Source organism: Ictidomys tridecemlineatus, chromosome 4 (assembly GCF_052094955.1).
Source record: "Ictidomys tridecemlineatus isolate mIctTri1 chromosome 4, mIctTri1.hap1, whole genome shotgun sequence".
Classification (NCBI taxonomy): domain Eukaryota; kingdom Metazoa; phylum Chordata; class Mammalia; order Rodentia; family Sciuridae; genus Ictidomys; species Ictidomys tridecemlineatus.
Window position 1 is genome coordinate 101,477,600 of NC_135480.1, and position 17,000 is coordinate 101,494,599.

The 17,000-nt window shown below is 48.4% G+C and overlaps 1 protein-coding gene across 2 annotated transcripts in view; it reads left to right on the forward strand.

The window, feature by feature from the left end:
• The window catches only part of Tmprss4 (transmembrane serine protease 4), a 35,648-nt gene that overhangs the window by 14,450 nt on the left and 4,198 nt on the right, over window positions 1–17,000 (forward strand). For both annotated transcript variants that reach the window (XM_021728532.3, XM_078047073.1), the window contains exons 2-8: window positions 2,764–2,797; window positions 6,738–6,851; window positions 9,617–9,769; window positions 11,144–11,273; window positions 14,013–14,114; window positions 15,037–15,077; window positions 16,556–16,715. In XM_021728532.3, the coding sequence (XP_021584207.2) occupies window positions 2,764–2,797; window positions 6,738–6,851; window positions 9,617–9,769; window positions 11,144–11,273; window positions 14,013–14,114; window positions 15,037–15,077; window positions 16,556–16,715 (734 nt within the window). The remainder of the gene's footprint in view (window positions 1–2,763; window positions 2,798–6,737; window positions 6,852–9,616; window positions 9,770–11,143; window positions 11,274–14,012; window positions 14,115–15,036; window positions 15,078–16,555; window positions 16,716–17,000) is intronic.

Genomic DNA, 17,000 nt, shown 5'->3' on the forward strand with positions numbered 1-17,000 from the left:
TCTGCCTCCTCCCCTCTCCTGCAGTTGAACCCAGGGCACTCTACTACTGAACAACTTCCCCAGCACTTCTAATTTTTTTTTTATTTTGAGGCAGAATCTTGCTAAGTTGCTGACGGTGTCTTTAAGTTGGTAAGGCTAGCCTTGAAATCGTGATCCTCCTACCTCAGCCTCCTAAATCGCTGGGATTACAGGCATGCATCATCTCACCTGTCAAACCATGCCAATCTCTAGGCAGTTCCTCCAACACCCCTAACATGTTCCCACCTGTCCCCTCCATCCAGCATGGGTGATGACTGAGACGAGGCAGCTGGGAACCAGCTAAGGTGCAGAGTCTAGACAGCCATTAGGTTCAGTCATTTATTGAGTCATTACTAAGTACAAGCCCAATGCCAAACACTAAGGTTAAAAAGGCAATAGGAAAGAGTGACAAACAGAATTACTATTTGTCGATTTAAATTAAATTAAAGAAAAAGAAAATCAACCAAAAAAAGAAGAGAGAGAGAAAAAAAAAAAAAAAACAGTAACCACCCATCAAAAAATGTGCTTTGTATGGGGATTTAGCTCAGTTGGTAGAGTGCTTGCCTTGCACGCACAAGGCCCTGGGTTCAATCCCCACCATCAAAAAAAGAAAAGAAAAAGAAAAAAGAAATGTGCTGTGGTAAAAACATGTACCAGAGCATAGAAGCTCGGAGACTGGAGGGGAGCTGCATGTGTGTCTAGCACTTTCTACCACACGACTCATTTCATCCTCCCAGGAGCCCTCTGAGGTAGGTGTTTTTCCCCCCACTTTTCAGAGGGTAAATCTGAGGCTCACAAAGATTCAGAAACTTTCTGAGGCACACAGTTAACAGGAAGTAGAGCCTGTGTTCCAATCAGCCCCTGCAGACTCCAGCTACATCAGCCAGTCTTCCAGTCAGTCCGTCATTCCTGGCCCAGTGACACCAATGGGCAAGATGTCCCTCTAGCAGGCTAGATTTGCACTGGGAATGGAAGGAAGGAAGGAGCTTTCCCTCCCAGTCCTTGTAATACCTACCTCAAGTCATCCAGGCAACTCCAACTGAGACCTAGCAGGAAGAAGAGGACACAGATGAACCAAGACTCTCCCCTAAGCTGCCAGCCCTGGTCTGAGGAGTTCCCTGACACCTATCCAATCTGGGACACCAACACAGGGCTCAGAGGAGGCCTTCCCACTCCCAAGTGGAACTGGAAAAATTCCCGGCCAGAAATGTACAGAGACCTGCAGCTTCTTCAGCCTCCATCGGGGCTGACCATGATCTCAGCACAACAGGGCAGGCCAGTCCCTGGGTGGAAACCTCGACCCCAGACAGAGCCCAGGGAGTCCTTCCACACGCTCTGCCAGACAGGGAAGGCAGGAAGGAGCAGAGGCTCCTGGGAGGCGTCGAGAGTGAGGGAGGTGTTCAGGGAGCAGGGACCTGGACGGCACCCCCAACACACAGCTTGACCTTTGCCTGGCAGGAAAGGGGGTTTGTGTGCTTTGCATATGAGCCTTGGTGTGAGGGGCGTGTGCTGAGTGCACACGTGAAGTGGCGTGAGCAAGCGTGAGACGTGCCTGTGCCTGTGCTCATGTACACGTGTCAACAGAGACCTAGGACACACTCTGAGAAATACCAGAGTCCTCGGGTAGTTTTTTTGGTTTTGCTCGTCTGTTGTTTCACTGGGTTTGACATAAATTCAAAAAAGCACTCAAATTTGAAGTGTTCCACTCAATGAGGCCTTCACACATGATCACCCGTGTCGTCAACACCTAGAACAAGATGTAGATGTTTTTCAACATTCTAGAAGGCTCCGTGGTGCTCCTTCCAATAATTTCCCCCATCTCTCCAGTAGAAACCATTCTGCTGACTTCTATCATCCCTCAAATTTTATTTCTCATCTTCATACAAATTGAATTATACAGTGTATACTTTTTATGTCTAATTCCTTTCCTGCATCATTATGTCTATGAAATTCATCCAGGTCATTGCATTCAGTGCTAATATATTCTTATTGTACTAAAATCATAGTACATGAGTAGACCACAGTTTATTAATGTACACCACCAGTGATTGACATTAGGGCTTTCCTGATGTTTAGCTTTTATACATGAACATTCATGTATAGGTTTTTTTGCTAGCCATATGCATCCATTTCTCAGCTACATCCTGCAGTAGAATTGCTAGGTCATGAAATCATAAAATAGTCATAAGCTTAACATTTGTAGATTTTGCCAAATATTTATACTTGCTTACCCTCTTTAACAATGTTTGAGAGTTCCAGTTGTTCCATGTTCTTGTCAACGCTTAGTATTACCAGCTTTTTTTTCTAGCTATGATGGTGTCTATGCAAAGATACTTGATTGTGGTTTGAATTCACACTGGGCCCCTTGGTATCCCCTTATGTGAAGTGTCTGTTCAAGTTTTCACAGAAATACAGTAACTACAAAAAAAAAAAAAAGAAATAGACAAGTGATTGGCAAAAACAGACAATTGAGAAAAATAATATTGAGAATTCAGCAATACTCACAAAAACCCAGTAACCAGTTGTTTCTATAATGGCTGGCTAGTTACAATAATTAGTAACCTAGTTGAGCCAGGTCAAAGAGATACATGACTGAATTTCTTCATTTTTGGATCTCCCAGAGAACTCCAACTTAGACCCAGCAGGAAGAGGAGGACACAGATGAACCAAGACTCTCCCCTAAGCTGTCAGCCCTGGTCTGAGGGGTTCCCCAACTCAACTCAATGTTTTTCCTTTAATTTACAGGATCCTGGCAGTAACCAACCCCTGAACAGCCCCGGTAAGCTCAAGCCTGGCTTCACTATGTCTCCTTCAGCTTCTGCTTCAGTTACCAAGTAGACCCTGAGCCACCCTTGCGTGGCCGTCACCATCTATCCCAAGTGCTAACTGCTGTGGGTGTCATCCATCCCTCATCCATCATTCAAGAAGCATTAAGTACCTGTGAATTTCAGGATTCATTCTAGAAGTAGGAGGTCTGGTCTCTGGGGAAATAGAACCCACAAACCACAGCCCCAGGAACAATGATCCCCCAATTCATTCCTTGTGCCAGGCCCTGGGCTGATGCTGGGCTACAGCAGTAAGCAAGGTCCTTGTCCTCATGGAGTTCACAGCATGTCCATGCTAACAAGAAACCATCTGGACACCAGTGTTTTCACCTGTAGAAAAGAAAGTGGCGATGTTTGCCTAATTCGTAGGAGAAAGATACGGTCATCAGCAGAATGTTCTCAAATCTAAGGGTTTTTTCCTTCCATTACATCTTCTTTTTTAAAATACCTTTAGTTGTAGATGGACACAATACCTTTATTTTATTCATTTATTTTTATGCGGTGCTGAGGATCGAACTCAGTTCCTCACACATGTGAGGCAAGCACTCTACCTCTGAGCCACAACCCCAGTCAACCCATTACATCTTCTTAAACCATTGATACCTATTTCTGATAGCCTGCTAGAACAGCAAAACAAATGAGCAAGGAACAGATTACTATGCACAGATCATTAAGAAAATATCCAATCCTGCTTAGTTAGCCTTTTTCTCAGTTCAGGGTCACAATTAATAATGTTCACAATCAATGGAATCTTCAGCAAATAAAATACAGCACCTAGTTTGTACTTTGGAATTAATGTATCAGAGGCCATGGTGTCCCCCAGGAACACTACACCAAGCTTCCCAGTGCTTCACCCCCTGAATAAGCCTGAGAACTACCAAACCAGAAAGATCAGTGCTGCTCCAGGGGTCAGGCAGAGTGCCTGGGCCAGTCCTTGCAGGATGAGTAGCCTCTCAGGGGCGAAGAGAGTGACGAGTCTCAGTGGAGGAGGGAAGGGGCCAAGCTCGTAGAGGCAGAGGTGAGAATTAATACCAGTCATTCCAGAACCAAGGAACAACCCTGTCTGGGAAGAGCTGGGAGCTGGTGGGGACTAGCAGTAGAAGCCCACTGAAGAGCAAGGCTAAATCACCCTGGTTTAGAAAGCACAGACAGGAGCATGGTCCAGATGTGCAAGTTGTAAGGATCTATGATAAGTTCTCAAGGGGAAAGCAACAGGCCCAAAGCCAGCTTTTATGAAGCTCTATCCAGCAGCAAGGGCAAGACTGAAGGAAAACACAGCGGCAGGCAGGGAGGCCATTTCTAGCTCCGTGGGTTCTGGAATCTAAACTAAGTATGAAGTCCCTTCCCTTCCTGATGAGGGGAGCAGGACCTTCCTGAGAATGCCCTGGAGGCAGAGGCCTTGAACCCTGGTCACAGGAACTCATGGCCCCTGGTAGGTCATTTGCTCTCCTAGAAAACAAGCCATCTCCTGCCTCCAGAAGTCGGGGCTCAGACCTAATCATGCTGAATGAATGAATGCCTCTGTGAAACATTTCCATGCACACAGAAAAGAGAAGAGCTTGGCTGCTGGAACATTGAAAAATGATGATATCAGCTAGCATTATTGATAAGCTACTTGGTGCTATGAGGAATCCACTTTTTTATGGAAACATAAATTTTCAGCTTTCCCTTATCAGCAGAGTCATTAATATCAGCATTTATGGGACACCAGTCTCTGGCAGAACGCTCTTTGCTTTTGAAGAGCTGAGGAGAAGGATAGAGCCAGACACCTGACTAGCTACCATTTAAGGCAGAATAAAATGAGACCTGGAAGAAAGATGGAAGGGTGTGCTTACAAGAACAGTCGAGAGCAATTCCTTTGTTCATTGGACAAATAGTGGAGTGTCTGCCACGGGGCAGGCACCCTTCTGGGGACCTAGGACTCATCAGTGCACAAAACAGACACAAAGTCCTATCTCATGGAGTCTTCATTACAGGCACAGGTAGAAGAGACAGAAAATACACAAAATATACAAAATGTAGGGTATGTTAGAGAGGATGAGCGCTTTGGAAAAAAGAAAACATGGAAGGAGGATGGAAAATGCTAGAAGGTTTCATTTTAGGTAGGGAGATCAAGAAAGGCCTCACTAAGACTGCAGACTTAAGGAGGATGAGAGAGTAAGTCACATGGGGTCCAGGGCGGGAGGGAGGCCTATGGCTTTCTCAGGGTGCCCAAATTCCTGTTCCAGCGCTCCCTGAAGGGGAGGTCCCTGCACCCCTTCAGCTTATGGCCCACAAGGAGAGGGGACTGAAAAGGACCTATCTCTGCTACCTCTTACTTCCTGAGAACCTAGCATTTCCCAGTTGTTCCCAAGTCCCCTCTCCCTGAATAGCCGTGTGAAATGGACACGGAGTTATTATTACCCCTGTTCTAGGCAGTGAAGGGCTCTAACTGCTCCCTGATCCCAGGATCTTTTGTTCCAATTCATCAACTCCCCAGCGAAAGATTCCTCTTTCTAAATATTAATTTTATCATGTCTCTTCACTGCTCAAAAACTTTCCATGGCTACTCACCACTTTCAAGATAAAAATTCAAACTCAAACACCTAAGCACCTTTTTTTTTTTTTTTTTTTTTGTATCAGGAACACTTAACCACTGAGCCACATCCCCAGCCCTTTTTCTATTTTAGTTTGAAACAGGGTCTCACTAAATTTCTGAGGCTGGCTTCAAACTTGGGATCCTCCTGCTTCAGCCTCCCAAGCCACTGGGATGATAGGCATGTGCCACTGCTCCCAGCCTAAGCATGGTTTCGAGAGTCTCCACAAACTGACTTTACTGTCCTGCCTCCTGACATGCTTTGACACCTCAGATTCCAGGACCCCACCCCCTCACCGTTCTCCACCTCCATGCCTGTACTGGGGCTGGCCCAGGGTCCAGGTCCTCCTTTCTACCTATATCTAAGCGCCACCTGCTCGGGAAGCCCTCCTCAGTCTGCTTTTGGCCTTGTATCTAGTAACGTACACGGTCTTCCACCTGGTGGTACTGGCATTTGCTTCCCATTTCTCTCTTCTCTGAATCGCAATCTCCTTAAAGACAAGGGCCATGCTGGGGACTCACTGCTGTTGGTTTGACTTGGAGATGGAGGCTGTCAGGGTGCACAAGATTTTATTTATTAAGCATCTATTAAACGTTCACTGTGCTGGAGGCCTCTGCCCTCCCGGAGCTTCTATTTTATTCAGAAGATAAGTTGGGTGTGGCTGGATAGGAGAGATCATATCTACTGTTCTATAGCTCAGGATGGTGACTGTGGTTGACAACAATTATATTTCAAAAGAGCTAACAGAGAGGATCCTGAATGTTCCCAGCACAAAGAAATGGTAAATGTCTAAGATGACAAGTATGTCAATTACTCCAATCTGATCCTTATATATTGCATACATGTACTGAAATGCCACGCTGTACCCCATAAATATGTACAATTACCCTGTGTCAATTAAAAATAAAAAGATATCCAAAGAACGACAAGTCAGGAAAAGGGTAAATGATAGCACAATAAATGAGGATGTGCTCAAGTACATGCCCCAGGGGACTGGCCTCTCCCAAGGCAGGCACAGTTCAGACCTAACAGGGTGACACATCCCAGAACAGGTTAGGGCAAGACGAGGGGGAGGCAGATGGGCTGCAGGCTCATTTCAGGAGCACTTAGGAAAGATGGGTAAGCCCAGGTCAGAGGAGGTGGGTGGCCGCGTGCTGATCAAGCTCAGCCTCGTCTGCAGGAATAAGCCCCCAGCGTCAACCAAAACTGTCCCCAAGGCATTCCTGCCACAGGCCAGAGGGTGGGAGCTGTGGGCCTTGGCTGGGGTGGGCTCCGAGCACTGACTGCACACTCTTGCCCTCCTCACACCTCCTGACAGATGCCACCACCCTGCGCAAACCCCGCACTCCCCTGGAGACTTTCAGAAAGGTGGGGATCCCCATCATCGCTGTACTGCTGAGCCTGGCGACCATCGTCATTGTGGTTATCCTCAGTAAGTGACAGCCTCCACCCAACTTTCTTTCCCTAAGCAGGTGACAGTACCCTCCCTCACCCCCTCAATAAGTGGCAGCCCTCACACCGCCCTCACCCCTCAGTAAGTGACAGCCCCCACCCACAGCCTCCACCCTCCCACCCCCACAGTTACAGGCAGGTGATCTGCATAAAGCTTTGCCTTAAAAAAAAAAAAAAAAAACAGGTGCCTCCACATGTATCCGCCCCTGCTTTGAAGAGAGCCTTCTTCCAAGAGTGAAAGGGGAATTGAACTCGCCCCCATCTCTCCCAGATGGCTTCTATCCCAGAGAGAAGTTCCGCTACACACGTGGCCCATGTTACTAACCCACGCAAGCCTGCCCCGCCCCCTCCTTCCCAGCCCCTGCAGCTTGATGCTGAGTTGATCTGAGCAGCCTCCTGGCTGCAAGGACAGAAAGCATCTCTGCCTGTGAGGAGGGAGGAAGGGAGGAGGCAAGGGAACACTGCCTAGCAGGTGCCCCTCCCCCCTAAAGCCCTGTCTTCATCATTGCCTGAGACCCAGTGTGACCTTGAGCAGCCCACTTGATAACAAAGATTAAATGAATGAACAGTGACTCCCATAGTCCCTTCTAGTGGCCACACTCTGAGACTGAGTCCTTGCCTTCACCAACCCCCTTGTCACAGCAGGGAACTGACCATGGCTGTGAACAGCAGGGTGTAGGGCACCAGAGATGAGAGTAAGAGTCAGGACACCTGGGACAGTCATCCCTACTCTACCTGTAAAATGTTCTACCTTTCTTCAAGCAGTATGGTGAGCACCACCGAGATCACATGCCCAAAGGACCTAGATAAAAACCAAGTTTTGCAAAAGCATGTGTCACCACACAGCATGCAGAGATAGGATGCAGGCCATGAGCTTGCTAACTAGGGCAGGACTGTCTGGACAGCCTGGGAATGACTGGCCCTTAGGGAGTCTGTACTTGTTACCATGGTGGCTTTTGCAGCAGCAGCAGTCACTACCCCTTTGGAAAACACTCCGAGATCCTCTGGTCCAACCCTTCATTCTATACTGAGGATGAAAGAGGAGGTGTAACAATCAGGGAAGAACTGGAGCAGGACCCCAGGCCCCTGACTGAGCAAGTCCACTTCCATCTCATGGCACTGGAAATGCAGATCCACAACATAAACACCACCCAGATCACTGGGAGCCTGAATGCGTTTGAGAGGCAGAAAACTCCAAAACGTTTCTTCTTGAAATCATGTTGGCTGGCCTGACATGATTATGATTACATAGTCAGTTTTCCATCTCTATAACAAAACACCCAAGATCATCAATTTGTAAAGAGAAAAAGGTTATTTTGGCTCACAGTTTTAGAGGTTCAAGTCCATGATCAATTGACCTTACCACTTTGGGCCTGTGGTGAGGTAGCACATCATGGGGGAAACACCTGGCATCACATACATCATGATCCAGGGAGCAAAAGAAGAAGAAGGGACTTGGCTCCCATGATTCCCTTCAGAGTCATGCTCCCGATGTCCTAAAGACCTCCCACTAGATCCCACCTCCCAATAGCACCACCCTGGGACCAAGCCTTTAACATAGGGACCTTTGGGGGGACATTTCATATGCAACCTAAAGCGGTGGTTTTGCAGTGGTATCAGCAGATTTACCAGCCTGTTTAATTCACTCTAAATATTAAAGTGAGCTTATTTCCTCTGAGCATATGTCCTGCCACAGTGGAGAGAAGAGGCCAATTTATCTGCAGGAAGCCAGGCAGGCAACAGGCCAGCCACTCACACCTTGTGCATCTTCTGGGAGGCAGACAGTGGCTGGCTGAACCACAGAGGCAAGGCATGGGCTTGAGAAGAAACGCTAACTCTTCCATCCTCAGTTTCCCTCTCAGTGATGAGAGTCAGTAATGGCACCAGCCTCCTAAGGTTGTTCCTGGGATTTGTGATCAACAGTTTGGAAAACTCCCAGTACAGTGATAAGTGGGAACTGTCACAGGATCTCCATCACCACTCCCAGAACCAGCAGGGATTGATAATGGACTGGAGGGAGAGCACCTAGAAAAGAAGAGCTCCCCTCGGCCAGAGACACTTCTCAAAACATCTGTTCCCTAAGAGATTAATGACCGAACACATTTCTGTCAGCCCAAGAAGGCAAAGGAGCAACCGAAGGTGAAGGCAGCTGGCAGAATCCTAAGACAGCAGTCAGAAAACAAAACCAAGCTCACACCTCTTCATGGGTCTTTCAAACCCCCGATAAAAACCACCCACCTCTCGAGCTGTACTTGAGAGTTACAAGGTATTTTCACAAGGACCAGCTGGCCACGTGTTCTCAACAGCCTGTGAGATAGGGGTTACTGTCCCGTTGTGCGGAGGAGGAAAGTGAGGCCTAGCAGGGAGAGGAGTTCGTGAGAAGTTGCACAGCAAGTGGTAGAATCAGGACTCAGAACCAGGTCCTGGGACCCCAAGTCCCCCATTCTGCTTCCTCCTTCATCACCTGAGGGGTAACAGTTGACAGAGTCAGATTCTCAATTTCCCCCACACACACATTCTCATGGGACTCCAGGGCCATCACGTAGACATGGGCCAGTATATTCTCTGCTTGATAGCTAAGGAACCAGGTGTATCTGCTACTGCATGGCAGACCTGGGCCTGGAACCCCCATCTGGGGGCCTCTGAGCTCAGAACTACTTGTAGGAAAAAAAACAGCCTCTCCCTGCCCAGGGCAGCCTGCTTGACCCTCAGTCCTCTGGGCCTCTCCCTGCACTTTCCTTCCAGTCAAGGTGATTCTGGATAAATACTACTTCATCTGCGGCCACCCCCTGCACTTCCTCCCGAGGACACAGATGTGTGATGGACATCCGGACTGTGCCTCAGGAGAAGATGAGGAGCCCTGTGTCAAGGACTTCCCAGAGAGGCCTGCGGTGGGAGGTGAGTTCATAGGCTGAGGGGCAAGGGAATGGGCACAGCAGGAAGTCAGCTCAGGTGCCCAGGGTCACCGTACAGCGTCTGCACACTGACTTGTCAGTGTCTATCCCTTCCAAAAAAGGTTCAGGAGAGCAGGACCATGACCACCTTTAGATTCCAGCAATACACACCTGGCATACACTCAGGAGCTAGTCAATGGACAAACATGGACCAGAAGACACAGGAAATTGTCCCTGAGCCTGCTCACTCCTGCTGCACCTGCTAGGTTTTGACCAGATTTCTGTGAAATCTGTTATTTCAAGGTGATTAGAAAAGAGATTGCCAGACCATAAACCTACTAATGATCCTTCTAGTCATTAGTGTTTATTGTAATATGCTGTATAATGGGAAGGATCTCAGTCCTTGAAAGAAGCAAAAACCCACGACTTTGGCCTAGCCCAGCTCAATGCATCTGGTACTTGAGGTCTGAAGAGAAAAAACCCAGGATGTGGGTGATGGGGACTTTCAAGAGGCAGGACTGAGTGGCATCCTTTTTTTTTTTTAATTTTTTTAAGAGAGAGAGAGAGAGAGAGAATTTTTAATATTTATTTTTAGTTTTCAGTGGGCAGAACATTTTTTTTTAATTTGTATGTGGTGCTGAGGATCGAACCCAGCGCTTGAGCTACATCCCCAGCCCTGAGTGGCATCCTTTATATTTGCTCTTTTTCATTAAAGTCAAATGCCTCCAGGCAACTGTCACCCTACTGCTAATAGAACTTCTCACTCTACCTCCCCTTTTGACCTCAAGTGGAGAAGTGCTTAGGTCCCTGGCTGTGAAGTTTCCCCAGGCCAGGCAAGCTGTGTGGACCAGGGGCAGAGTGACCACACAACTGAGCACCTAAGCTGGGCATGGTGGCACACACAATAATCCCAGCCATTCAAGGAGCTGAGACAGGAGGATCACAAGTTCAAGGTCAGCCTCAGCAAATTAGCAAGGCCTAAGCAATTTAGTGAGACCCTGCCTAAAATAAAATAAAAATTAAAAGGGCTTGGGATGTGACTCAGTGTTAAAACACCCCTGGGTTCAATCCCCAGTACCAAAAAAAAAAAAAAAAAACAACTGGTGCCTATATCAGCAAAAGGGGGTGCTATTAACCATTGTGTCAGGGAAACAGGGCAGAATGATGATGAAGACTGACCCTGGGACATTAACCCTGGCCATTGTCAAAATGAGGGTCAAGGAGACAGTCAAATGGAGGAACTCCCAGGATGTTAAGAGCATCAGTGCCCATAGTTCCTCATTTCTGGGTTGGGGTGCTTGGGCTAGTCTCATGAGTTCTGGGGGGCTGGACCAGAGGGGTCCCATGCTCCAGCTCATCCAGGTTCCTCCCCTCCCAGTCCGACTCTCCAAGGACCGATCCACCCTGCAGGTGCTGGACCCGGCCACAGGGAACTGGGCCTCTGCTTGTTTCGACAACTTCACAGAAACTCTGGCCAAGACAGCCTGTGGGCAAATGGGCTACAGCAGGTACCCAACCTGGGCCATCAGAGGGGTCACCCCACCATAGCCTCCTCTCTCCTTGCTTCCTTCCTCTTGGGTCCTCTTCCTTCTTTCCTTAAAGTACAGTCAGATGGCACTGGTCTTGAATCCTAGCCCTTTCACCCATGAGCAACACGAAGTGAAAGCTCTTACACCTCCATTCCTCAAGAGTTAATTGGAGTGGGGTGTGGTGGCTCAGGCCCATAATCCCAGCAGCTCAGGAGGCTGAGGTAGGAGGATCACAGATTCAAAGCCAGTCTCAGTGGCTTAGTGAGACAGTGTCTCAAAAAAACAAAAAGGGCTGGGGACGTGGCTCAGTGGTTAAGCATCTTTGGGTTTAATCTCCGGTGTGGAAAAAGAGAGAGAGAGAGAGAGAGGAGTGTTAATTGGGAAAAATAATGCTGACATCAAAGGATGATTGAGGGGTGCCAGTGAGAGAATCCAAGCTGTCCCCCAGCACACACTCACACACACTGTCCTGCAACACACTCACTTTCTCACACACACTCTCACACAGCTCCAGCTCCCCTGAATCTTCTCTTTCCCTTTCTCCTCAATCTTCACTCCTCTGTCCTTTGCAAGAAGCCTCCCCTGTCCAGTAATCGAAAAGCCTGATTTACTCACACAAAGTCTTGTTGGTTAAAATTTAGTTTAAAAGAGCCTGATTTCATTGGGGCCCCATCATCAGCAATCCCAGCTCCCTCAGCAAATTCCAAAAACAGTTCCAAGTCTGGAGTGAATGGAAGGTGCATAATTATAAGAGGGTAATTAGCATGATATATATTTATATTCATTTGAGCCTGGCAGAAAACCAAAAACATGGTTATTATTATATCTAAATTAGAAGTAGACTTGGAGAAAGTAACTTGCTTGAGTAGTAGCTGAGAGGTAGAGGGCTAGAATCTCTGCCCAAGAGCCCTTGTTCCTGGGCATCAGTGTTGTCGGGGACTCTCGTTTGTAAGTTTCTCTCGCCTCATCTATAATGGAAGGGGAAGTGAGACATTTGGCCACCGGAGAGCCTACCTAAAGAGGATGGAAAACAGCCCCTGTATTCAGTTGCAGAATGAGATAGCCTCTCCCTGGAAGACCAAACTTCTTCAGGATTCTAAGAAACATGACCCAGAGACGGGCAGACATTATAACCACTAGGAAAATATTGCCAAATAATCACAGAACTCTAAAAGCAGCCTCAAGGTCCTTTTTAATAGATGCCCCAGGCAGTCATTACAAATCCACCTGGCCCTCGCTGCCCTCTAGTTAACAGGCTTCTGCTGCTCTCTACCCTCCGTGCGGTGCAATACCCAGGATCCTCTAGAAAGGACCCCTGCCACCTTCAGTTTTGAGGAGAGCAGGGACATGCCTGGCACTTGCTATTCTCCCCTCCTCCTGCAGCTGCCCCAGCCCAGCCTGGATTCTGCCAGCCCCTCCCCCCCCACACTGCAGTCCAGCCAACTGCAGTGTCAGCTGTACCTAGCGCAGCAGGCTGAGGCTTGATTATGAAACCCGGATGTCTCTTGGGGTTCTTAAGATGATATGTTCCTGGAATCTCTGTCCTTCTGGAGCCCGCCAAACCACCTGGCTCTTGGGCTGCACAAAATCAAAGTTCATTAATGAGGGTGTAATTGATTAACTTTCCTGGGAATGTCCATTTCCAGCTTTGTCCTTCCTTTTGGGATTGATCTCTCTACTCAGATCTCTCCACTTTCTTCCCTCCACCTGGACTGGAGGCCTTTCTTGTCCTAGGACCATAAAACCATAGGTGGTCCAGGTGGGATAACCTTGGGGATTATCTGATCCACTCACCACTTTACAGAGGAGAAAACTGAGACTTAGAGAAGCTCAGAGAAGGAATGTGACCTGCCCAGGGTGACACATCAAACTAGTGTCAGGACCAGCAAAAGAACTTCAGTCTTGAGAGCTCTTAAAACAGGCTCTTGGTACTCCCAGGGTCCAGTACCTGGGTCCACCCAGGGAATGGCAGCATTCCTGACCAAGCATATATCATTCAGTCAGGGCATGGCTTGACCCCCACCCTATATGCAGTTTATGGTAACAGGACAGGGTGGAGAAGGAAGGGGAAGATTTGGAAGAGACAGATTCAGCCAAAGAACAATCACAGAGATGGGAGTGATCAGGGAAGGCTTTCTGGAGGAAGGGAGACTTTATCCCACAGTCTGAGAGAGGGCACACATGGATTAGCAGAAAGAGGGAGGGTAGCTCAAGTTGGGGAGTATTGTCTAGATTCATGTCAAGACAGATCCAGGCCTGTTTACCTCTAAGGGGCCGTGTATGTACACCCAGTGTCAAAGTCAGATAAGATGCCCTCCCTGGAAAACTGGATATCCACGTTCCAACCCCCTCCAAGGTGAGAGGAAGCTTAGCTGGGTCCCTTTGCTTCTTTCAATCCCCTGATGTGAACCAGAAGAAACTACTGGGGACATTTGAATTAGGCACACAGCTTGGAGCTAGGAAAGGGAATCCCTACTATTTCTCCAGAGCTCTAGATTCTGGACTAAAAAAAGTCAGGCCAGTGTTTTGCTGAGGACTGAGTCCTGGGATGTCATGATAATGTCTCCTATTGCACAGCAAATCAGACCCCAGCCCACTTACCAAAACCACCCCCACTCCACAATGGCATTCTCTGCCACCTTCTCTCCTGAGAGCAGGGCTGCTCCTACTATCTTGTTCTGGTCTCTGCCCCAGCTCACAGCTCTCTCCCTTCCATAGCCAACCCACTTTCAAAGCTGTGGAGATTGGCCCAGACCAGGATCTGGATGTTGTTAAAGTGACAGAAGACAGCCAGGAGCTTCAGGTGCGGAACTCAAGTGGGTAAGTGAGAGGAGACCTCTGGCCTGCAAAGTTTAGCATGTGAGCCAGCTCAGCCTGAACAGACCAGCAGCAAAAGGCATGTAAGCCAGACAATAGGAAGAACTCCCAGCCAAGCAGATCATTCAGCACTGAGAGCTATAGAATCACTTTTTTGAGAGATTTTCTTTGTTAACTTTTTTTTTTAATCGAATATATAGTTGGACAAAGTGTGCTCTCCTACCCAAAGGCAGAGGGATGGATAAAGTGACCTTGCTATCAGTCTGAATGGTAAAGTCAAATGTTTTTACTACTGCCTTTGGTGCCCTAATAAATTGCCCAATAGGCAAGATTCCAAAGTCACTTCATCCCTCCCTACCTCTCACTCACCCAGGCCAGAGTAGGCCCTCCACACGTTTGCAGTGCTCCATGACCTGGCCTTGCCACCCTGCATTAGAGCATAGCATCTAAATGCAATCGGCCACACTGCAGCAAAGTGGCTCAGACGGGATGCTGGCTTCTTAGCATCCAGGGAGTTACTGAGGGCTGCTCATTCATCAAAGTAAATCTTGAAAAGGACAGAGTTGGTAATCGGGTGATGTTTGCCTAGAATTCCACTGAACTCCCATTTTTCTTCCATTTGGAAAGCCCGCAGTGCAGTGGACTCCTCTGTCCTCTCCTTGCTCAGGCAGGACCCAGCACAGGGTATATGTTCAATTCTGGGCTGTTGGATCAAATCAGGTTGCTCTGAGTGTTAATGCAGTTTCTATACAGCCCCCATCATGCAAGATTCTGGACTTAAAAAAAGTCAGGCCAGTGTTGTGCCAAGGACTGAGCCAGATTTCCCAGGTAGTGGGAGAGAAATCAACAGTACCAGAAGGTCAGAGTCCCTGCCTTCCAGCCAAGGGAGAAGCAGAACCCACAGGGCCCTGTATCTCTCTTCCAGACCTTGTCTCTCAGGCTCCCTGGTTGCCCTGCACTGCCTTGGTGAGTATGCTCCATCTCTGAGGGGTTGAGACCTGGACTAGGAATGACCAGGGAGGAAGACCTTTCTCTGCATTCCTAAATCTAGAACATTTAGAGTCTTCCAGACTCCAAGTTTCACTCTGTTCAGGCCGAACCTTTATTCTTTAGCCTTTGAGCTTATAGCTCAGTGCTCCTACAAATGGTTGGTGTTAGGAATTATCTTCTACCCTCTACTCACAGCCCATGACTTGAGGATATTATTTTTTCATTACTGTAATGACATACCTGAAGCAGGCTAACTTTATAAGGAAAATAAGTTTATTTAATTCACAGTTTTGAAAGCTGAAGGTTGACTATGAGGCAGCTCCATTGATTTGGCCTCTGTTGAGGATCCAACTTCAGATGATGGCTAATGACAGGAGCACTTGCAGGAACAAGAGATCATATTTCAAAACAAAAAGCCCAAGAGCCATTCAGGAGTCAGGTTTACTCTTTTAACAAATGGCTTTCACAAGCACTCAGGAATTCCAGGAAAACAACCTTCATCCCTTCTGAGGGCAGCCTCTCCAACAACCTAAGAGCCATAAGGTCGCAACTCTCAGAGTTCCCGCCACCTCAACACCACCCCAAGCTCCCAGACACGGACCTCTAGGGGACTCATTCAAACTGAATCCAAATCATAGCAGGGAGCAGTAAGCAGATCAATTTGGCTAGACAGAAACTTTATATAAATCCAGTGGGAGTCTGCCAGAAGAAAGAGTTTAAACTCTAACCTTGCCAACAGAGAGCTTTGGGTGGGTGAGCAAGGTGGCAGGTAAAAGCGGTTTGAAAACAGACAGTATCCTAAAGGCCCCCCTGGCACAGTGCCAGACACGCAGGACAGGGTGGCAGCCTTTCCCTGCTGGAAGCACCACCATGGCAGGGGCCGGCCAAGGGACAGGAGAGGCAGGGAGGGGGCTGAGGTCTGAGCTGAAGTGTCAGATGCGAAAACCAGGTCCGGTCAGGGGAAAGACAGGATGACTGATCAGGAGCCTTGCTTAGCAGGGGGGCCAAACTGGACGAAAGATGAGTTGGAGATCCGAAAATCCAGTTTCTGGAAATTTCTTCCCACTTCCGGGTGCCAAAGTAGCTTGTGGGCGTATTTACTGTTACTCAGCAGGAGCAGCTGGGGACATGCGCCTGGGCGGAACTTTCATAACTCTGCATCCCTGTTTAGTTTGAAGGTCATAAATTCCCAGCACAGTGCACACACCCAGGTTGGCAATACAGACTCCTAAACACACCTAAAGTCAAACAAAAGGAGAGGGAGGTCTGAGGGAAAGCCTGTGGTCTGGAACACTCAATGTCGCTCTGAGAACCATTGGGAATTGGCCTGGTCCTCCCTGGCTCCTGGTACCAGTCCTAAGGGCTCTGCTCAGGGCAGACCTAGGCTGTCAGAGGAGGCAGCCCATCCCCCAGAGTCTGACTTCCCCTTTTTCCCTCTTTCCGGTGGAGTCCAGCCTGTGGGAGGAGCCTGAAGGCTCCTCGGGTGGTGGGCGGGGAGGAGGCCTCTGTGGATTCTTGGCCTTGGCAGGTCAGCCTCCAGTACAACAAGCAACACGTCTGCGGAGGAAGCATCCTGGATCCTCAGTGGATCCTCACGGCAGCCCACTGCTTCAGGTAAGGCCCTGAACGCAAGGAGACTGGGGGGACCAACGCCATGAAGGGACTGCATCTCCTGGCTTAACCCTAACCCTAACCCTGGAGACCATTGCCAGGATGAGGACCCCTCAGTGAGACACTGGCCAAGACGCCCATTGTTAAGCCTGAGCAGAGAGTGCTGGGCACCAAGTCTGACATTTCTGGATAGAAAAGCCATCGGATACCCACCTCATCCTCCAAATCTTCCACTCCACAAAAGCTCTTCCCACCTACATGGAGTCCTGAGAATTCATTTCCTCGTTG